At 45.1% G+C, this 23,117-nt stretch overlaps 1 protein-coding gene across 2 annotated transcripts in view; it reads left to right on the top strand.

The window, feature by feature from the left end:
* The window catches only part of med23 (mediator complex subunit 23), a 52,191-nt gene that overhangs the window by 3,108 nt on the left and 25,966 nt on the right, over positions 1-23,117 (top strand). The window contains exons 10-20 of one of the 2 annotated variants that reach the window (XM_042096152.1): positions 74-169; positions 1,807-1,824; positions 4,845-5,045; positions 6,041-6,184; positions 11,158-11,303; positions 13,091-13,336; positions 15,365-15,507; positions 17,211-17,385; positions 19,873-20,036; positions 20,925-21,049; positions 22,716-22,921. In XM_042096152.1, coding sequence (XP_041952086.1) covers positions 74-169; positions 1,807-1,824; positions 4,845-5,045; positions 6,041-6,184; positions 11,158-11,303; positions 13,091-13,336; positions 15,365-15,507; positions 17,211-17,385; positions 19,873-20,036; positions 20,925-21,049; positions 22,716-22,921 — 1,664 coding nt within the window. The remainder of the gene's footprint in view (positions 1-73; positions 170-1,806; positions 1,825-4,844; positions 5,046-6,040; positions 6,185-11,157; positions 11,304-13,090; positions 13,337-15,364; positions 15,508-17,210; positions 17,386-19,872; positions 20,037-20,924; positions 21,050-22,715; positions 22,922-23,117) is intronic. The other variant, XM_042096154.1, reaches the window with a different exon arrangement.

Genomic DNA, 23,117 nt, shown 5'->3' with positions numbered 1-23,117 from the left:
CTCTCTCTCTCTCTCTCTCTCTCTCTCTCTCTCTCTGTCTCTGTCTATCTTTCGTTCTGTGGGTCTGTTGTAGGACCTGTTTGATCCTCAGACAGGACTCCTACGGTATGTTCTGGAACAGCCCTACTCTCGTGACATGGTGTGCAACATGCTAGGGCTCAACAAGCAGGTACTGCACCGCTGTCCTCCACCTCCTCCCTCCCTCCCCTGACCCACCCACCTCCACACCTCCCGCTCCCCTAGTCTGTCTGTGGTCCCTCTCTCTCTCTCTCTCTCTCTCTCTCTCTCTCTCTCTCTCTCTCTCTCTGCTGTTTCATAGAAGTCTGAAAAGTCATGAAAAGGTACGGTACAGAGAGAGAGAGAAAGAGATACAGACAGAAAGAGCGAGACAGAGAGAGAGAGAGAGAGAGCACAAAGAAATGACAGGAAATGAGGAAAGAGGGTGTTTTGCTGGATGCGTCCTGAGTAGTGGCATTTCAGTAGTGGCCTACCTGCACTACACCAAGCTTAGTTTTCTAGTTTTCCTCTTGCATAGTTTCTTTTTTTTTAGTTTAAAAAATAAAAAATGAGGCCATCGTCAGGACACACCATGCCACGTAACCCAGTGCACACTGTAGTAATCACCCACTCTCTCTGCCAGGCTGCTACTGTAAGATCCCAGGTCTTGTGTGTGTGTGTGTGTGTGTGTGTGTGTGTGTGTGTGTGTGGTGATTGCTTCTAGACTGCATGGGAAGCAGCTTCCTCTTCATTTTGTAGATATTTATTTAGCCTATATGTCAGTATTACTCCTCGCTCATAGTTCAAATGAATTCATCATTTTAGAACATCATGATATGTTGCAGAATTACAGCCAATGGAACCCAAAGGGTTAGGGTTAGACTTCAAGCTCGGTGTGTTTCCCTGGGTATCTATGGGGCTCTGAATGTGTTTTGTTCTGGTGAAAATATGGAAAGGTCGATTGGACAATTATCTTTTCAAATCATTTGTTTTGTAAAGCCCAAAATGCACAGTATTTCTGAACGTAGATGGGAAGATTTCACAACTGGGCTGGATTCAGTTTTGTGGCTGGATTGAAGGCTGTAGTTGTTAAACACTAAGTGGCATGGCAGTTTGGATGTGTATAATATGGATGTGATGGGTATGTAATGTGGCAGACAGTCAGTTGTGTCTTTTTCATATTCTTTACTGTGCAGTTTTAAAAAAACATCAATAGAAATGTATGTATTTTTTTTTACCCTTTTACCGAAAGGTGTGCTTCCCTTGTGTTTAAAAGCACCAGTTGCCGTGTGTGTGTGTGCGCGTGCGCGTGCGCGTGTGCGTGTGTGTGTGTATGTGTGCGCGCGTGTGTGTGTGTGTCTGCTAAGGTGGCTGACAGAATGCACTGACCTGCATGTGTGTGTGTGTGTCTGTTATGGTGGCTGACAGAATGCCCTGACCTCTGTGTGTGTGTGTGTGTGTGTGTGTGTGTGTGTGTGTGTGTGCGTGCGTGCGTGCGTCGGGGAACTCGCACAGTCCTGCCTGTCTGTCGCCCTCTCTCGTTTCTGTCTCAGGAGTTTGGCTTTACTTTGACTTGGAGTGATTTTGATTGATGTGACTGAAAGGGGGAACTTGGGAGCTGGCCCTCCTAGTCACTGTTTTTTGTCTTTTTTTTCTTTTTCTTTTTTGTTTTTTTTCCTTTTTATTTTGTGTTCTGTCCTGTCTTGGTCCTGCCCTCCCCCCGACCCCTCTCTTCCTCCCTCTCTTCCTCCTCTCCTCCTCCTCTCCTCTTCTTCCCCCTTCCTTACGCCCCATCCTCCACTGCTCTAGACCTTGAACATTGCTCAGGTATGTTCACAATCTTCCTGTTGTATTGTGACTAACCAGACAAATGGAAGCTCTTTCTATATATATATATTTTTTTTTTTTTTTATCCATTCATTTATTTTTGTAGGCCAAATGATTTTCCGTCTAGTCTGTGATTTTAAAAGAAAGAAAGAAAGAACGAAAGAAAGAACATTTTTTTTTAAAGGCAACAAAAGAAACAAGAACAAACCACATCATAGGGCTTGAAATTACCTTTTGCAATTACCAACAGGGTGCTAATAGGGCTTTTTCAGGGCTTATATAACTATACCCACACTGAGCTGGAGACCATTGTTATCATTATAATCCACCATTTTCTATGAAAAGGGTCTTTATGATATTTATCCAGTCTTATTTTAGGGAAATAAAGGACATTGCTACGGGTGGTGATTAAGTTAGCAGGGGACCAGTCTTTGTAAGATGCATACTGCATTGGTAGATGCTCTCGTTAGTCGAGTAAATCGACTGCATGTTTTCTCTTCTCTGTTCCACTCTTGTTTACTGCTCTTCAGACCTCTCCTGCAGCTCTCAGACCGTTTTCTTACGATCTTAACAGTTCTCCTGGAGTAACTGAAGTTCTCACTTTAGCTTTTGAGGTTTGGGCTTCGGGTTAACCGCACAGCCCCCTAATAAGGAACAAGGAAGAATTCACACAGTCCATGCCACAATGACACAATGTTTGCCAATCAGGCTGTGAAACATGGTTAGTGCGGTGATCTAATCGGAGAGTACCTGGAACAAGCTTTCAGATGTCCTCACTCTAGCGCTGTGGTAACTCCCAGCAGTAGATAATAGCATGTTGTTGTTGTTGTTGTTGTTATTGTTGTTGTTGCCTTGCAGTCACACAAATGTGCTCTACTGTTAAGGCCCCTTGATGTGAGTTACTTATAGCTTGCCTAGTGGTGAGAGGCTATGTGAGTGTTGGTGATGGGTATTTCACCATGTTATTCTAAAAGTAAGGTTAGCTAGCATAGGTTTAAAGAAGTGTCTATCTTGGATTTGTTATTAATGCCTGCATATTGTTCATGATGTTGCAAAGGTGGACATCTATGTGGATAGAGGTCGCAGATCATATGTGAACTTTCACATTTGTACACTGTGTCAGTTTTTTTTGGTCATACACAGTTGACACAAATTGCACAAAAAGTGCCAAATTGATTTCATTGGAAATATTTTTGGCAGTTATGCACAATTGTCATCGTACCAAAACTCAGAATTGGCTCACAATTTAGAGCACACTGGTCATTTGACATGCTAAAAAGCGTACCTGAGAATGCCATGTTAATTTCAAGCCCTGATCAGCTGCATGCCTTATTTGTGTGTGTGTGTGTGTGTGTGTGTGTGTGTGGGGGGGGTCTTGCGTGTATGTTTTATGTGTTTGTGTGTGTGCGTGTGTTTAGACATTGTGATGTGGTCCATGGTGTCCTCTATGCTCCCTCTAAACCTTTGACATTTACATCCCCTCCCCCCTTTCCCCCCGACATCCATCCAATCACCTCACTTCCTCCTCTTGACATCATTGCAGCACCCAGCTTCGGTCAGACCAAATATTAGACTCTGATTGGCCAACCCTCCACAAACCTCTTGAGAACCTCCAGTGTTGAAATCCCACTGCATCAGCATGACTCACCAGACTCCTGTCCTTTGGTCTGAGCCCAGGACACTTCCCTGTAACATTGCTAGCTTCCAGATCCAGCATCTAAATGGCTGCTTAATCGGTCCTGATTGACGAAAGACATGCCTGATGCTTAGTTTCCCAGATTTCGGCTGAAATTGTAGCCGAGCACGGAGCTTGGACACTTGCAAAGGGCTGATGCATTCCAGACTGCCATCTATGATCTGGTGTGCGTGTGTGTGCGTGCGTGTGTGTGTGTGTGTGTGTGTGTATGTGTACTGTCCCAGCATGACATCACCTCGTTAGAGGATGCTGCAGTGTATCTGTTTACCTGCTAAAGCGCACTGGCCTGATCTAAACCAATTAAGACCCATTCTGATTGGAAATGGCAACAAGAGTCATCAGCCTTAGCGCCTGATACTGAAACACCACAACGTGGTTGTCTTTGGCAGTGTGTCAGTTCTCAATACAAATACTGCCCTCTAGAGGTCACTGTGTGCCTCTTGAACTCTTTTGCCAGGTGAGTATGTAGAATGGACAGGCCAGTGATACAGTGCAGCTTCCTACGGATCAGGGCTTCAGCAGGCAGTGGTACAGTCCTCCATGTCATACCCTGTTGTATATTGTGTGTGTTTGTGTGTCTGAACGTTTCCTTTTGTGCGGCGTGTTTGCCATGTATACTCCGCTGTGTACTTTGCGTGCCACGGCTGAGCATCATCAACGTGTGACTGTCAATTTCATTCTGTTGTGTGGGCTTGCTGATGGGTCGCGGTTGGCGTGGTTGCCGTGTTTGTCAGTGCTCTGTCCGTCCAGATGGCCACAGGAGCCGTGTGCGCAAGCACAAATAAAGAAGCAATATTCAATGTGTCCATCCAAGTGCAGTGAAACTTGCACAGCCAAAACACTGGGCCACTGTGTACGATTCACTGAGAACTTGGAAGCTTCCTGTTCTCAACGGATGGTGCTCTTAAACACCGTCCTCCCTTCAGGTGACAGCTTTAGCTGCCTCTAAAACAGACATAAAAGTACCACCACAGTGCCCCCTTGTGGACCATTTCCACACAACATTGGCTGTCCAATCTGTCACACAGGGAGAAGCCCCAGGCATTAGCTACTTACAAAACACTGTTTGTGTGTGTGGCTGGTGCTTTATGTACCCTATATTGTCAATAAGCTAAAAGTCAGGGGAAGTGCTGTAATATGGATTCTATGTATACGTATGTACTGTATGTATGTATGTATGTATGTATGTATGTATGTATATGTGTATCGTCTTTGTGTGTGTAAATGGATGTGCCAACATGGAGACGTTTTGACCATTGAGCTCCATGTCTTTCTTGGGGCTAAACACCCCCCCCCCCCCCCATCAACCCCCCCCCGACTCCAGCACAAGCAGCGCTGCCCGGTGCTGGAGGACCAGCTGGTGGACCTGGTGGTGTACGCCATGGAGCGCTCGGAGACGGAGGAGCAGTTTGACGACGGCGGCACCAGCCAGCTGCTCTGGCAGCACCTGTCCAGCCAGCTCATCTTCTTCGTGCTCTTCCAGTTCGCCAGCTTCCCGCACATGGTGCTCTCGCTGCACCAGAAGGTGCCCACTCACTGTATATATATACACACACAGGCACACGCACACAGACACACACACACAGACACACACACACAGACACACACACACAGACACACACACACAGACACACACACACAGACACACACACACAGACACACACACACAGACACACACACACACAGAGACACACACACACACAGAGACACACACACACACAGAGACACACACAGAGACACACACACACACAGAGACACACACACACACAGAGACACACACACACACACAGACACACACACACAGACACACACACACAGGCACACACACAAATATACACGCACACATACACACATACGCGCACACGCACACATACGCGCACACGCACACACACACATCCACAAGCAGAAACACATAGACACACACATGCACATACACTTAGAGACATGCCTTATCTTGCACAAATGTGTATTGTACACATGGGTTTAAACTCACGTACTGTATGTGTATTTTGTTTTCACACACAGACACTTGTAGAGTCAGTTGTGTAAAATATGAATAACCACAAACCCACAGGCATTTGTCAAGTGGTTTATGATCATGTAAACATGCACGCTGTACACACAGATGCAGATACATTCTTTGACGTATACATACATATGCACAGTAGATCAGCACACATGTACAGAATCCAAAGATAATGATGCACATATGAATCACAGTTGATCACTGATGCACAAATAGATCATCCTCTTGCGCAAAAATTGTATACACCTAGGTGCATATTCAAGAACAGATGACGCCTGTTAGCGTCGGGTTAGTCAGCCAGTGGGTCCCATGGGAGTTTGTTACGTTCTTGTGAAGTTAGTGCTATTTGTCATGTCTCTTTGAGGTGTCGTGAAAGCATACTAATATATGCATTCTGTGACAGCTACCTCCATGGGAGGCAATTACTATAAAAAATGACTAGAAACAGGTTTAAAACATGGTGCATGTGTGTGTGTGTGTGTGTGTGTTTTCAGCTGGCAGGCAGAGATCTCATCAAAGGAAGAGACCACCTGATGTGGGTGCTGCTGCAGTTTATCTCCGGAAGCATCCAGAAGAACGCTCTGGCCGACTTCCTGCCTGTTATGAAGCTCTTTGACCTGCTCTACCCCGAGAAGGAGGTACACAACAACACAAACAATCACAACAACAAACGGTTTCCTCATACGACTCTTAAGGCGCCCACAAGAGAGAGAACAATTTTCGAAACTTTGGCGTCGATGCACGACAGACGCCACCAGCAGGCCTTGCTTCGTTAAAAAGTAATGGAGTTCTAAACTTTGGCGTCACTTGACACGCGTCAGACACCGGCAGTGGCCATTGGCCTTTACAGTTCACATAAAGGACAGCATACTTAAAGGCACACTATGCAGGTTTTTTAGCTTAATATGCAAGTTTTTAAGCTTAATTTACCTTCATTTAACAGCTTCAGAGTCATTGGAATGGTTATATGACTTTTTTCGGGTTGAATGGTGGCCGCCTCGCTTCCCCCTAGCACCTGTGAGCAGAAAAACCTCCCTTGCAACTGTGGGCCGACGGCCTTGGTGTCAAGAATTATGTAACGAATTGCTTTACTGCATTCAAATACACATACACGCCAGGCTGCGGCTAGAAAAAGGTAGCGATGGAGTTTCTCAGACATTCGTCATGACGGTAAGGAAATTGCCAATACTGCATAGTTTACCTTTAATCTCAAAGCCTAACAAACAGTTGCCTATCAGTGGAGTGAGTTTGTGTGTGTGTGTGTGTGTGTGTGTGTGGAGGCGGGGGGGTCAATGGAGATGTGTTTCCTCAGACAGTGCTAAGTGTCCATTTCCCAAGTCGGTTTGTGTCGACTTAACAACTTAACCTACTGACAATCAAAAATCTGTTTTGATCGCTTGTCACTTAAGGTGCTCTAAGCAATGCCACGCGTTTTTTAGGCTAAAACATTTTATGTCACTTACTGCAAACATCACCTAACCAACCACTAGCTGTCTGTGTCCTGAATACACTGTAAAAAACGCGATCTCTGTAGACAGCCAAGGCTTCAAAAAACGGCAACAAAAACAACCTGGGCAAACCTAGCCCATAAAAACATAACAAACTGTTTCAGCAAATCACAGACGAGATGCACATTTAGGAGAGTTTCAATTGCATGGGGAGCAGCACAGGAGGGAGGGGGAGGAAGTGGCGAGCTAGCTCTGTTTTGTTTGAAAGTCAACAGAAGTGATGTTACCCAGCATCGCTTAGAGCACCTTTTAAGTGGATTTGTACAAATATTGCATCTGGAGATACAGTACAGCTGATGGGTGAAAGCAGCTTTGTCTGCATGTGTGTAGAACAGATACTGCATTGTCATCGCCAGAAGTGTGCTCTTTTCACTGGAAGACCACACTGTTTGTCTAAGATGGACAAACCAAATAGCAGCGTGACTACGGATTACACTTGACTGCACTGTTAATGCTATGAACTCTGCCACTGATTTGGCCACAGCATACCAGTCACCCAGTTACTCAGACAAAGAACGTGGCCATTAACAACATTTTTTTTCTCTTTTTTTAATTGTTGAATCTAATGTGAGCTTAATTGTTGTAGATATCAGTCTACTCAACTCTGACCGGTCCACTCTAGGGATAATATTACATGTCAAGTGGCTCAACTAGCATGGAGGGTGAATGTCCATCCACACATAGACGCAGTGCTTTTGGGCTCCTCAGGTGTGTTCTGTCCGACCTGGAGGTGAAGGCGGAGAGGCCATTAGAGGTGTGTGTTTGTGTGTGTGTGTGTGTGTGTGTGTGTGTGTGTGTGTGTGTGGAGAGGCCATTAGAGGTGTGTGTGTGTGTGTGTGTGTGTGTGTGTGTGTGTGTGTGTGTGTGGAGAGGCCATTAGAGGTGTGTGTGTGTGGAGAGGCCATTAGAGGTGTGTGTGTGTGTGTGTGTGTGTGTGTGTGTGTGTGTGTGTGTGTGTGTGGAGAGGCCATTAGAGGTGTGTGCTCTTCGCCTCCTGAGGGGCTCTCCACCCTGTCAGGAAGCTCCTCATTAGGGCAGCACCCACACACACATGCTTCCCCTCTGTTTATCTCTCCCACTTTCTCTCTCTCTCTCTCTCAATATTTCCCCCTCTGTTACTCTTTCTCTCTCTCTTTCTGACTAATTCTGTCCATCTGTGGCCTCCTCCTCACTCTTGTGCCAGAAACTCCCCTTCTCTGTCATGCTTTCCCTGTCGTTGTGTCGTTGTCCCCCTTTTCCCCTGCTTTGTTGCTCTCTCTTTGCTTTTCCTGTATTTTCCATCCTTCCTCTCTGTTTCTCCTGCTCTCTCTCTCTCTCTCTCTCTCTCTCTCTCTCTCACTCTCTTTGCATCTGGACATGTCTTGTAGGCTCTGGTAATCAGCTGCTCCATGTCACTGTCTCCCTCTCATTCCTCTTCTCTTTCTCTCTCTCTGTTTATTTGTTTCTTTCTCTCTCTCTCTCTCTCTCTCTCCCTCTCCTTCCAAATAACTCCCTTCCCTAATTGATCATTAGCATGTTAAATAGGCAGTCTGAGACACACACACACACACACACACACACACACACACACACACACACACACACACACACACACACACACACACCTCATCCTCAGCTTCCTGCAGAGGGACGGGCGCCCAGAGGCGACCCCCACAGCACCTGACTCCCCAGCCTCAGAGGACTGGGGCCAGATTTGGCTCCGAATGATCCGCTCCAGATTTAATCCTTATCACTTAACACTGGCCACCATCACCATGCGGTGAAGAGACCCTGACAGAGAGAGACAGAGAGAGACAGAGAGGGAGGGAGGAAGAGACTGAACACTAATTAAGGGAAAGTGCAGGAACACTAATTAAGGGAGAGTGCAGGAACACTAATTAAGGGAGAGTGCAGGAACACTAATTAAGGGAGAGTGCAGGAACACTAATTAAGGGAGAGTGCAGGACAGAGTCATTAGTATGATACTAATGAGAGTGTGATTTGAAAGTATTGGAGTAATAATACTCTCAAAAGCATGTAGATTGAAGCACAGGTAAAAGGTTACCTGCTACACTCTTAAAACGAATGTGTTCGAAACAACACAAACTGTGTTGTCCCTATCTGGACATAGAAATGTGTTAAAAAAACAACAACACAAATTGTTTTAATTTTTACCCTTTTTTTGCAAGAGTGTACACAGTATAACAAAAGCAGTGTGTTAGAAACAACAGAAATTGTGCTATCCTTATCTAAACATAGATGTGTTAAAAACAACACAAGTTGTGTTCAACACATTTATTTTCAACACATTTATTTTAAGAATGTAGAAATATGCAAGATATAGGAACAACAGGTAGTTTAGTCTTCATTTTATATATATATATATATATATATAGTAGTCATAATAATGAAACAATATGGTAATATCCTAGTATTGCAGCAGTGGGAAAGTAAGTTGGTCTACAGCCACTTCTTCTTCAGCCAGTCTCAGTTCAACGTGCAGAAAGTAATGCATCTTCCTATTTTTCATCAAAATGATACGGTCTCCCAATGACAGTTGTGGGTGCACTTGGGAATTAAATGGTGCACTGCAATGCCAGCTGGCAAACGTTTTGTCTAGATTGTCTGTGGAAAGACTGTACTACACCTAGTTAGGAATCAGTGTGCAAAGTTGGCAACTGCTGGGTGTTTAGCCCTTTAGAGATATAGATTTAATGAAAATTTGAGGAAAACACCAAACTGGCTGAATCTTGGAGAGGATTAGTCTGAAATAAAAGAAAACATTGCAAGGAATCTCCAGACTGATATGGGCACACCAGAGGTTCAAATTTTTCAAAGTTTGCAAACAGTCTGAAGAGGTAGTTCTCCGTGAAGATACAGTGGAACTGGACGTGAGGTGGACGCAGTGTTACCATAACAATGGAATGTTTACACCAAATCGTTGGAATATATCTGTTCAGAGAAAACATGTTCGCCTGAGACTGAAGCGTGTGGAATTCTTGAGAAATGAGCTGAATTGATATGGAATGAGCCGGTGTGTGTGTGTGTGTGTGTATTCAGGTCCAGATCAGGTAGCATTAGGACTGTATAAGCACTCTGACCGGGAGGCGCTAGGTTGCTCTTGGTTGAGATAATATCCCAAAGATTTTTGTTGTGGTTGCTGCCGGGCTCAGCGCAAAAGACCTATCATTTACCGAGCGCCGCGGTCAAAGTTCTTGTGCACGCAAGCCATTGACAATAATGGATTTCATAGCACAGCGCTGCTGCTTGTGCGTACAATGTGAACCCCCCTTAGATAGTCTCTAGTTTATTTCCTGGTTTTGGAACGGATAGCATTCAAACTGCACCAGAGTTCTAGTAAACCGTACCCCAGGTCCGCACCTGGGTTCGGTAGACTGCGTTCACTCTATCAAAAATAACCGAACCATTGGTCTAAACAAACTGGTCCGGACCAAAGGGTTTTGTGTGAATGCGCCCTGAGTATCTGAAGAAGGACTCTGTTAGATGTTGATCAATAGCACTGATCAAATCTCATCTGGGGAATTAAAGAAGACATTATGGCGATACCTTGCTGTAGCTTGAATTTCCCCTTGGGGGATCAATAGTCAGTGCTTCAGTTTGCATTGCAACTGAAGCACTGTTGTGTTGTAGTGTTGGACTGCATTCAAGCAGGGCTCTGTGAAAAGTCCTGAAACATACACTGCCATTCAAATGTTCGGGGTCACTTAGAAATTTCCATTCCACTCCACGATGGACAGAATACCAGCTGAGATCAGTAGCATTGTTTTTTTTAATCAGGGCAGCAGTTTTCAGATTACATTATGTTCTTACATAATTGCAAAAGGGTTCTCCAATTTTTTCTCAGTTTAGCCTTTTAAATTGATATCAGATTAAGATGAATGGTTGCTGATAATGGGCAATGTAGATATTGCATTAAATATCAGCCATTTCTTTCTACAACCATCATTTACAACATTAATGATGAAAACAAGGACATTTCTAAGTGACTCTGACTGGGACATTTCTAAGTGACTGAAGCTGAACTAAGTAGTCCACTGGTTTCAACTGCAGTGCACCATATACTGACAGACGGTCGCTATTTCCTCTCTTCCGTTACTCCGCAGTGCATCCCCGTGCCAGACATCAACAAGCCCCAGTCCACGCACTCCTTCGCCATGACGTGCATCTGGATCCACCTGAACCGCAAGGCCCAGAGCGACAACTCCAAGCTGCAGATCCCCATTCCTCACTCACTGCGCCTGCACCACGAGTAAGAGGATGTGTGTGTGTGTGTGTGTGTGTGTGTGTTAGGGGTGTAACGGTACACAAAAATCACAATTAGCAAGAATAGTACATTGAAAAGGTGTCAGATGATTTTTGGCGTTATTTAACTAAACTAGACATATGGTCCGCCACTAATATGTTTGTGTGGGAACTCTAATGTGAAGCATGGTATGCACACAAAAAAGCTTACTGTAGATTAGGCTACTGTTTAAAGGGCTCAACATGCTTCTGCGTCAACTCCACGGCGTAGCTACGCGCCACTCCTACGGCGTTGTGACCCTTTTATGGTTCAGCATCGGTTTGCTTTGCATTGCGGTGCATTTTACCGCCATAACGGTCGGTGTCGCCTGTGTCTGCGTCGCTCACCACCGAAACAATACAGTAGTAGATGGTACTCAGAATGGCAAACCCCATAGACTGTCCTGCCAAAATATGAATCTTATTTGTTTTGCCTTTTCTTGCTTAGATTTTGTACAAAGTATCGAGAAATAGACACAGTAAAATCCATTGACCTAGTTACTGTAACCAGCAAATACCGTATTTTCCGGACTATAAGTTGCACTCTTTTTTCATAGTTTGGCTGGTCCTGCGACTCAGGTGCAACATATATATATATTACGGAAATACGGTGTGAGGTTATTTGCGAGGTGTCTGCCAGCCAGTTTAAGCGAACTTTAGCACAACTGCCTACAAAGTACTGCTTGCTGGTGAAGTGCGACTTTCAAAACGTTACTGACATATAGACACTTTACAAACGGATAACCCCGTCATTGTAATCAAAATATATCTGAGTTTATTTGCAAAGCTGATGTCAGTGAACTAGCATGTTTCTAACTCCCCACAGTAGCAACACCGACTATCAACACACAGGATGAGTTGACCAATCACAGTCCTCGACGCAAAGTTACAATTTTTTGGAGGTGCATATTGAGCTACAGCGGAGGGGTCGGAGAGGGGTTCGCGGCGACGCAGAGGGGTCTGCGGGGATACGCCGTCGATTTGACGCAGAAGCATAAAACAGGCATAAGACTGCATTCAGTACACATCTGTACTGAACCTAACATCCTGTACCTTTCGGATTCGGTACAAATATGTGTACCATTACACCCCGTGTGTGTGTGTGTGTGTCTCTGCCGTCCAGCACTGCAGGCTGACTTCAGCTCTCCTAGCTGGGATAGCAGACCATGGCAGAATCTCACCTGCGTCTCCAGACTCTCTTTGTAGTATACAAGCTTAGACATCCATTGTGATTCTGTAGTATTTGCTGAGAACTTTGATCAGCTGTATTGTTTATTTTGGGGCTTTTGCCTTAAATCGGATAGGACAGTGAAGAGTGACAGGAAGTGGGAAGTGAGTGGGAGAGAAGGGGTTGGGTGGGATCTGGAAATGACCACAGGTTGGACCAGGTCTAACCTGGGTCCTCGTGGGCACCTGGACCCTAATGTTGTGGCTGATTGCACCACAGCTTCACAATTGACTGTGTTCTGAGACATTTCATACTGGATTCTACATTTTTTATGTAGTTTCTATTGAAAGTATCAGAACACAATGAAGAAGTGGGATTAAACACTTTTCTTTGTTGTTGGTTTGGCAACCAGTTTTATAAGCATTGGCAATGGCATTCTACTACTCAGTATGACTAGAACTTACTTGGTAGTTCCTTGTTGTTTGTGTAGTGCAGATTGCTTCCCTATCAAGACTTGTCTTTACTAACAGTTCCGTGTGTGTGTGTGTGTGTGTGTGTGTGTGTGTACGTGTGAAACTTTCCCCCAGATTCCTGCAACAGAGCCTGCGCAACAAGAGCCTGCCCATGACGGACTACAAGATCGCGCTGCTGTGCAACGCCTACTCCACCAACTCGGAGTGCTTCACACTGCCCATGGGCGTGCTGGTGGAGACCATCTACGGCAACGGCAGCGTGCGCATCCCTCTGCCCGGCACCAACTGCATGGCCCAGGGCTCCGTCACTCCACTGCCCATGAACTTGCTTGACTCGCTGACGGTGCATGCCAAGATGAGGTGGGTGGAGCGCTTAGATACACACACACACACACACACACACACACACACACACACAGTACACACATACATACATACACACACATACACACACAGAGACACACACATACATGCACATATGTTTTGTTGGGTTGGGCGTGTTGGCCCAGTATCATAGAAGCCCACAAACCCGGTTGGATTCTCAGATCTCAGCATCCTCTAGAATAAGGTGGTACGGTGTGCCAGCTCAGCCCACACACACTGAGAGAGAGAGAGAGATATGGTGAGAGAGAGATGGAGAACATATTTGCATGGATAAAACACTCTCTGAGAGATTTTTTCTTGGGCTGTGTAAAGGGTCTCAAGATGGGACTCATTCCTACCTCTAGTACATATAATTAGATTAAACTGAACTGAAATGAAAATGGGAATGCCAGCACAATGGCTGGGGTCGTTTAGCTGGAGCTTTGACCGAGGATTATGCAGCTACAAGTGCATGGCTCAGTACAGGGGTGATTTTGCAGAACAATTTGGCTCCTTTGTAGGAATGCCTCGAGTGTTCACCTCCGGCGTACGGGTTAATTACATGGCTTGATTGTAAACCGCCCTCTCTGAGGCACTCTGAGAAGAATTATTTTATTTTACAGCAGTGCAGTTCTATCTCTGGCTTGCACCACTACAGCCTAGAGGAGAGAGAGACCGAATGCCAATGACCGAAAATAATGTATGTGAGACACAATCACCACTCACTGCACTGAGATTCCTTGAGGGAGTAAGCACAGCAACTAGAGACACTTTTCTTTAACAGCAGAGCACTTGAGGAGAGAGAGTTAGCCGGTGTCTCTCAGAGCCTGCCCTGCCCTGCCCACAGACGTTTCCTAATGGAGCTTGACTTTTAGGCACCCACCTGGAATGGGCCAGTCATTGCCTAATTGCCTTGAGAGGGCTCCCGAATTAGTGCTTACCCCCGGTCAATGAGACCTCTTTAATGCTTAGCGCAAGTGTGTGTGTGTGTGTGTGTCTGTGTGTGTGTGTCTATGTGTGTGTGCCTCTCTGTGTGTGTCTCGCTGTGTGTGTCTCGCTGTGTGTGTGTCTCTTTCTGTGTGTGTGTGTGTGTCTGTTTTTCTTGGATCTGCTTCCTCGGTGTGGTGTGGTGTGCTGTGCTGAAAGCTAACAACAAACACACCAGCAGCATCTGAGCCACAGGAGCAGGTGATTAACTCAATCCGTAGGTAGACCCTTTAGGTCCAGCAAGAGATGACTGGAATATGAGGGGCAGTAATGGCAGGCCCAGTAAAAAGTATGCTGATTTTAATTAATTAATTTATAAATAAAAATGTATAAATAAAAATATATAAAAAAAAAATGCAACTTACTGACGAGGAGCCCACCAGGTTTTTTACAAAAAAACCTGGAGCTCCGCTCTCTCTCTCTCTCTCCACATTATGAGAAGGCATGAGTCACTAATTAAAAGACTACATCTGCTCTTGCCTGCCAGTAAATGAATCCTCTCTCTCGCAGGTGGGCGAGAAAGAGAGACAGAGACAGAGACAGAGACAGAGACAGAGACAGAGACAGAGACAGAGACAGAGACAGAGAGAGAGAGAGAGAGAGAGAGAGAGAGAGAGAGACAGAGAGACAGAGAGACAGAGACGGCATACTGCACTGCCTTATTCATATGTGGTGGCAGAACAACAGCACAGTCGCAAAACAATGACACTCACCTGTGAGACGCTTGGGCCACTTCTATTTAGCCGCGTGCCGCTGATTCTTTTGCTCAAGAGGGAAACTGCGGTAAACTGGTGAAGTCGTGATACGCATGTCAACAGAGTTTGTAGTGCCGATACCCCTGAGCTCATTATGAATTGATGTAGGAGGAGGTCTTGGATTTTGTTAGTTTGTGACTCATTCCAGAGGACAATGAAACAAAACAGAAGACCCCTCTGGGCACAAAAAGACTCTTTTCTTAAGCTTTCATCGTTTTAAAGGTTTTTTTTCTGTAATCCTTTCTTTTAACCCTTCTTTTATCCCCTCCCCCTCCCCTTTCAGCCTCATCCACAGCATCGCCACACGTGTCATCAAGCTGGCCGCAGCCAAGTCCAGTCTCGCCCTGGCCCCAGCCCTGGTGGAGACCTACAGCCGCTTGCTGGTTTACATGGAGATCGAGTCCCTGGGCATCAAGGGTTTCATCAGTGAGTATTGCAGGAGAACTCCGACCATTTTTCACACAGATCTCTGTTTCTCGAGGACGTCGAGTACTGCAAAAAATCAGTGCTGCCTAACTGGAGTTGCTGCAGCCAACAGCTAGAGTGCTACAGTCTGGGGGCATTTTTAAAATCGTACCCTTTAACTCATTGAGTGCCAAAAACGATATATTACGTTTTTAGCTTTTTTTTTTATTATTACGAAACTAGACACTCTAACACACCTTATATGTGATTTTGGGAACTCTGTGATGAATGGAAATGAAATATATGACGATCGTGAAACTCATGAAAACGCACAATCTGGACATTTTATCTGGACATTTTATCATAACTCGGTTGCCGCTTTGGGTCGAATCAGTGACGCATGCACGTCAGGTCAAAACCAGGCAATTTTCGTGGGTCTATCACTAGGTGGCAGTCTCGCCAGGTCTCGTTGATCACTTCCCGGAAAGTTCACACAAGTAAGTAACAGGCAACACTTCATATTTCATGAAAGACGTTATATCTCCATTTCTAGAAAAAAACAGCGATTTTGGTGAAAACTAGCCACTGTTTAGCTTGGGATTTCTCAGGAACAGAGGCGTGTAGAAATACACGGTTTGCACCCACCGAGAGCTTAAAGTCTTCACCTTTTAATCAAGCTATTGTATGTGTTCATAGCTATAACACAGAATATGCTGTGGCTGTACAAAAATCATCAACAATGGTCTAGATTGCTGGCACTCTAGGACAAAGCTCACGAAAACAGCTTGGCATTCAGTGAGTTAAGGCTTGCAGTGGGGATTAAGGGGAAGCCGACTCTACTGGTGTTGTCTCCGTCTCCATGTGTAGAGGGGACAGGGATGGGAGACTGAATGCACTGGGGTGTGAAACAGAGATGTGGAGGTCAGGCCAGACATAATGTAAGAATGCACGTGCATCTATATAACAGGTGCCGGATACTGACCGATGCAAAGGAAAAAGAAAAAAAGATATATCCACACTGTCCTCTTTGCTCCCAAGGTGATTGTACAATCACAACGTTTCGACCACTCAGGTCTCAAGTTACTCAGGTCACAAAAGCTAGTTGTGGGGGGCGCTGTGGCGCTACAGTCTACAGACAGTGCCCGTACCTCACTTGGGTCCACCTGTCCATGGGGACCGGGGTTCGAGTCTGACCCGGGTAATTTCCTAATCCCACCCCATCTGTCTCTCCCACTTGCTTCCTGTCACTTCCTTCAGTGTCTTATCAAATTAAAGGTATAAAAGCCCAAAATATATTTAAAAAAAAGCCCTAATAGGAACTGGGCCAGATTTAGCTTAAGTGGTGGCGCTTAATAGGTCCCATAATAGGACAATCATGCAAATTAGCCAGAGCTGCAGATCAGAGGGAGTGCTTTGGCTGAATCAGTACGAAGAAACCAATATTTATCCAGTTCAGCCGTTTGTTTGAATTGCGTCTGTCTGCATGTCGCCCTGACCCAGAGAGAGAGAAAGAAAGAATATTTGTCATTCATTAATTCTTCAGATGAATGCGCGGGGAGCAATTCATTAAAAGCCCAAACTCATTTTCCACTGCTTTCATGTCTGTGAGGCCAGGATTGACGCATATTTTAAAGTGGCTGTTCATTTCCATCTGCTTGCATCAGCAGTGTGTGTGCTCATGTCGTCTGTTTGTTCTGCCCCCCCCCCCCCTTCCTCCCCTAAAGGCCAGCTCCTGCCCAACGTGTTCAAGTCGCACGCCTGGGGCATCCTGCACACGCTGCTGGAGATGTTCAGCTACCGCATGCACCACATCCAGCCCCACTACCGCGTGCAGCTGCTCAGCCACCTGCACTCACTGGCCGCCGTGCCCCAGACCAACCAGAACCAGCTTCACCTCTGGTGAGGAGGCGCACACACACACTCACACACACACTCGCACACACACGCACTCACACACACGCACTCACACACACACACAAGCACACACACACACGCTCACACACACACACACACACACACACACACACACACACACAATACACACGCACACACGCTCACACACACACACACAACACACACGCACACACACACATGCTCACACACACACACAACACACACATACACACTCAAACACACACGCTCACACACACACACACACACAACACACACACACTCACACACTCGCTCACACAAGCACACACGCACACACAAGCACGCGCACACACACGCACACACACACACACACACACACTTCATTGTTTTGCCTCATGATGAGCAGTATTTATCCAAAATGAAATTCTGTTAACCAAACAACTTTTCTTCCGTGTAATTATCTTCTGTGTTGCGTCTAGTCAAGGACTTATTTTAGCCCCACAGATTTGCCCACACACAAACACATATATTCACACACACACACACACACACACAGACATACATGCATACACAGACACATACGCACACACACACACACACACACACACACACACACACTGCAACATACACTTTAGTGCTGGGCGGTATACCGGTTCCCACCGTATACCGGTGTATATTTTCGTTATGATATGAATTTTTAATATACCGCCATACCGGTGTATTTGATTACACAACGTTTGAAACGCTGCGCCACGCGACAGTGTTTCAGACGAGACTTTTTTCACACGCACGCATGGTGCCACTGTGAAGCATAGTGAGGGTAAACACTGTCGCGTAAGGCTTCATTTCTCCTTAGATAAGGGGTTTATTTAAGAGTGTTGCACAGAATACCTTAAATTGTTTCTTTAGTTAAGGAAAAACGTTAAGGGGTACTGCATTGAAAGGGATTTACCTTCACGAAAATTCTATTGAGATTGTTCAACACCTGTAACTAGCTGGCTAGTAGGTGATGTCGTTAGTTAGCAACCCACCGAACACAGTGAAGTTTAATGAGATTATCATTCATCTCACTTTAAGAATATTCGCTGAAATTATCCAGGTAGCAAGTAAAGCATGTTATAGACATGCACTGAGCAATTCTAGCTGGCTAGTTAGAAATGATCCTGACTGTCATCAGTGCACCAAAACAAACTTTTTTGTTAATGTTTTGCCTAGCGAACCGAACCGAAGCTCATGGCAGGCTAACAAGACATCCACATCCACATGAAGTTAACGTTAGCCTACCACTAACGTCATGTAAACCGCACAATAACAATAAGGCATGTTTCTGATAGGCCTATTTGACAGAGTAAGCATATTAGCAGAGATGTTTCATTTTAAATTGTATAATTTTCAAAAAAGTATAAAGTTGCACTACTTTTTGTATTGGTTTTATACAACATGTTTGTGAAATTTGCACAGTAAAAGTTCTTTATTTTGACTGCAATTGTCTTTGCATTCTGATTAGATTCTTCATTAGAATCATGAGTGGCTCTTTGTAAACAGCATCATTTTCTGGGGCCATGCAAAACTGCATTACCACTAGTGTGGAGTTATTCTACATCATGACAGTGAAATAGACCATCCTTAGTCAATGTACTGCAGCAATTCCTCTCTCAACCTGTAGAAAATGCTGTGAACATCTGATTATGCATGAGAAAAAAATACCGTCATATACCGTGAAACCGTAAGAATTTAGAAAAATACTGCAGCAGATATGATACAGAATTTGTGCAGAATGTCATCGAAGCCAACTGTGCTTAGAGGACAGAAAATGTGCTCATACGCACACACCCTTGTACTGTTTCTCAGGTGCTGGAGAAAATGAGATTCACATAATGGTAATTATGTTTGATTTGATCGCTTAAGTTTGTTGGGTTTGTTAAGGTTACAGCCGCATCGGCCATAGACTCATTATCATTCACTAAGCTGCAGTTTGAGGTCAGGCCTGAAGACACTGGAGGATGCCTGGCTGCTTTTAGTGGCTGCCAACCCAACATCAAAAACATCTGGGCCTGAGAAATGATCCCTCGACTTCTCACCTCGTCATAAATATTTAACACGGTCAGGAAGTTGGACCAAGGTCAGGATTTGTTCTACTGTATAAATAGGAGGATGGCGCAGAAAGGGAAGCTGTTAAACAATGCAGGTTGACCGTCAACAGCGTTTATTTTCTAGTGCCCATTTTACCATTTTGGGAAGAGACCGACAACTGTGTGTGTGTGTGGGATGGCTTCCATGTGTGAATGTGCCTTTTTGTGTGCGATGGGGGAAGGCTTTTTTTTTTTTTATCTGTGTGTGCTTGTATGTGCACTCCTGTGTCATGTCTGTCTATTTGTGTGTGTATGTTCGCACATATGTGTGTGTTTATCTATGTATAATGGTACCTCTACGTGTGTTTGTTTGTTTTTGCAGTTGTTGATTAATGATGTTCTATTTCATTCATACTGATCTATTTGTTGATTGTGTTGACAGTGTGGAGAGCACTGCATTGAGGTTGATCACAGCGCTGGGGAGCTCTGAAGTCCAACCGCAGTTCACTCGTTTCCTGAGTGACCCCAAGACGGTTCTGTCAGCCGAATCAGAGGAGCTGAACCGAGCCCTCATCCTCACCCTAGCCAGAGCCACGCATGTCACAGGTCTCAGGAGCGCACGCACACACACACACACACACACGCTTCAGCTCTCTCCATGTCCTCTGTTTCACAGATATCTCTTTAACCAGATAGTCATGGCCTTGCCTTCCTAGCTGGTCTATATGCTTTAGTTTGTGTGATCCAGACAATTTAATGAGCTTGTCGGTGAGTTCTGGTGTGGCTGCATGCTAGGCTTTACTGCTGAAAGACAAAACTGCACAAGCTAGATGTGTCTTTTTCCCTATTCCAGCTCCTGTAAAGGAAGTGCTAGTATTAAAGATGAAATGGTCAGTGCAGGCTAGTGGAGCAAGCAATGACGAGACGTGTCGGTTGGCATGTGGTGGCTCTGGGGTTCGCTTCTGCAGTTGTCTGTTGCTTCTAGACCTCCTCCCTCTCACCCACTCATCTCTCTCTCTCTCTCTCTCGCTCTCGCTCTCTCTCTCTCTCTCCACACCAACACTCTGCTCCCACTGTCATGAGCCTCACCACATCAAACCTGGAGGGCTGTGTCGCCTGTGAGCAGAGCTTGTGGTCTGGAGCTGCCAGACAGCTGTGTCTAGTCTCGCACGCAATCACTGTTTTCATGCCACCTTCCAGCTCATGCATCATTTATCAGTGGCATTGATACAGTTGGATAATAGAATCAGTCATTTTTATGGTCATTCACTTGCTTATTCATGTAGTTGTTTGCAAATGTTGCCATTAACACCTCCTATTATTGTGTTTGTGTTTGTGTGTGTGTGTGTGTGTGTGTTTGTGTTTGTGTTTGTGTTTGTGTTTGTGTTTGTGTGTGTGTGTGTGTGTGTGTGTGTGTGTGTGTGTGTGTGTGTGTGTGTGTGTGTGTGTGTGTGTGTGTGTGTGTGTGTGTGTGGTGTGTGTCCCATCATGCAGATTTTTTCACAGGTTCGGACTCCATCCAGGGCACGTGGTGCAAGGACATCCTGCAGACCATCATGAATTTCACGCCTCACAACTGGGCTTCACACACCCTCAGCTGCTTCCCCGCCCCGCTGCAGGTACGTCTGGGGGGGGGGGGAGGAGGCGGCGGCGGCAGTAGCGTCAAAGATTGTTAAGGCGGAGCAAGATAGTTCTTCATAGTTCATGTCTATGGGCGCGAAATGGGGATCGAGTCCTGTCTGCATAAAGAGGCGTGTCATTGACGTCTTGATGAGCGTACGTAGCAACCGGCCAACGGCAGCAGAATAAATAACAGGCTAACACCTGATATAAGGTCGATTTTCTCCAGACTGGAATGCTCAAAAATTCTAAAAATGTACCTGAAATGTTCAGAAGGGTTTGAGGATCATGAAAACATGCACAAAATTCATAATTCCTAACTCTGTAGAACCAAGATCTTATTATATGTGGTAAAATTCTGAGCTATGGCCATAGACGTCAAAGGAACAGTCACTGCCTCTGCTCTGCATAAAGGGTGATTTTGACCCAGCCTGATGTGTTTTTCAGCCTGATTCCACAATTGGTTAGACAATTTTAGATGCCTTGGCAATGTGGCCTAAACGATCTTGTGCATGTACGGGCCCTCACTGCCCTCCACAAATCCCAAATTCTAAAACTTCTCGGCCAACAGGATGTTGTTGTCTTGACTTAGAGCACTTGTTGCGTGCTGCTATGCCTACTTTTGCATGTTGAACTTTGTGAGCATCTCTTGCATGCCCTTGAGGTGTAACTTATGTGCTATACAGATAGGTTAGGTATGTGATAGAACAAAGAAAGATAAGCACTGTGTAAACTCTAAATGGTACTGTATGTGTACCTGGATATGGAAGTTACAGTATGTTTGTTTTAAACCAGTGCAGTGTGTCTCATACATTGACTTATTTGTGGCGGCCCAACACAATATCAACATTGACCACCACACAATGATTATCAATGTGTTGTACTATTTTAATTGGATGGAAGTCTCTCAACGAACCTACATGCATGTTTAAAGGCAACATTAACAATCCTGCAAGGCATAGAAGATGACTAGAAGGCTAAATTGTGCTTAAATCGTGTTAGCATCATAACCCCGCTGCGCTAATTTGTTAAATACTTTTGCATTCAAGTTAATTCTGCAAACCTACCACCACAAATATAATTAAATTCTGTGGGAAACACTGCAGTGCTTAGCTGCCTAATGCATCATGGGTTATAGTAGCCCATAGTAACCTTTACTGCTCTGTCCCATATTTTGCCCCATGTTTAAATCTGCACGTTAGCTGATATGTGCATGGGAAACGGTCCCAGTGCATGTTTTTTTTCTTCTTAGTAATACATGTTTTTTTTTTACATTGATATATGTGTTTGTTTTTAAGGGATCCATTCTGTTTCTACAGAAGTATTAAGACTGTGTATCCCATTAGACCGACATTAAACCTTTCCTTGACCGTTAACTGTGGAACAAGTTGATTCATGGGTTTTGAAATGTGCTCCCTTTGGACAAGCTGCTATCCAAACAGACGCCGTCAGGGGGTCTGGAGACATCGCTGTAGATGCCGTCTGCCGATTTGTTTTTATCCGTTTGTTTTCTTGGGCTTTCGTTTCTTTTTCTTTTCCTTGATTTCACTTTTTCCCCCTGGCTTCGTACAAAAGGGCCTTTTGAGCTTCTCTGATTTGTTGTCTTTCTCCTTCTTGCGTTCTTTCTCCCTTTCTCCCGGGTTTTTTTTTTTTCTACCCTTTCAGGCGTTCTTTAAGCAGAACAACGTTCCCCAGGAGAGCCGCTTCAACCTGAAGAAGAACGTGGAGGAGGAGTACCGCAAGTGGAAGTCCATGACCAACGAGAACGACGTCATCACGCACTTCTCCATGCAGGGCTCACCCCCACTCTTCCTCTGCCTGCTCTGGAAGATGCTGCTGGAGACTGACCACATCCACCAGATTGGCTTCAGGTGACCACAGTGCCCAGGGAGAGAGGGGGGGGGGCAGTTTGGACCATGGGTCCTCCTAAGTATTCTACAGCAGGAGAAGGGGGTAGCTGAGGCTTGGTCCACACAGGGTATTCAAAAAAAAAAAAAAAAACGGATATTTTTCTTCCGTATTTTAAAAGAATTCCGTCCACATAGATGCACAAAAATAGCCGTGACA

The sequence above is a fragment of the Alosa sapidissima genome, chromosome 6, assembly GCF_018492685.1.
Source record: "Alosa sapidissima isolate fAloSap1 chromosome 6, fAloSap1.pri, whole genome shotgun sequence".
NCBI classification, from domain to species: Eukaryota; Metazoa; Chordata; class Actinopteri; order Clupeiformes; family Clupeidae; genus Alosa; species Alosa sapidissima.
This window is presented reverse-complemented; position numbering and strand designations above follow the sequence as displayed.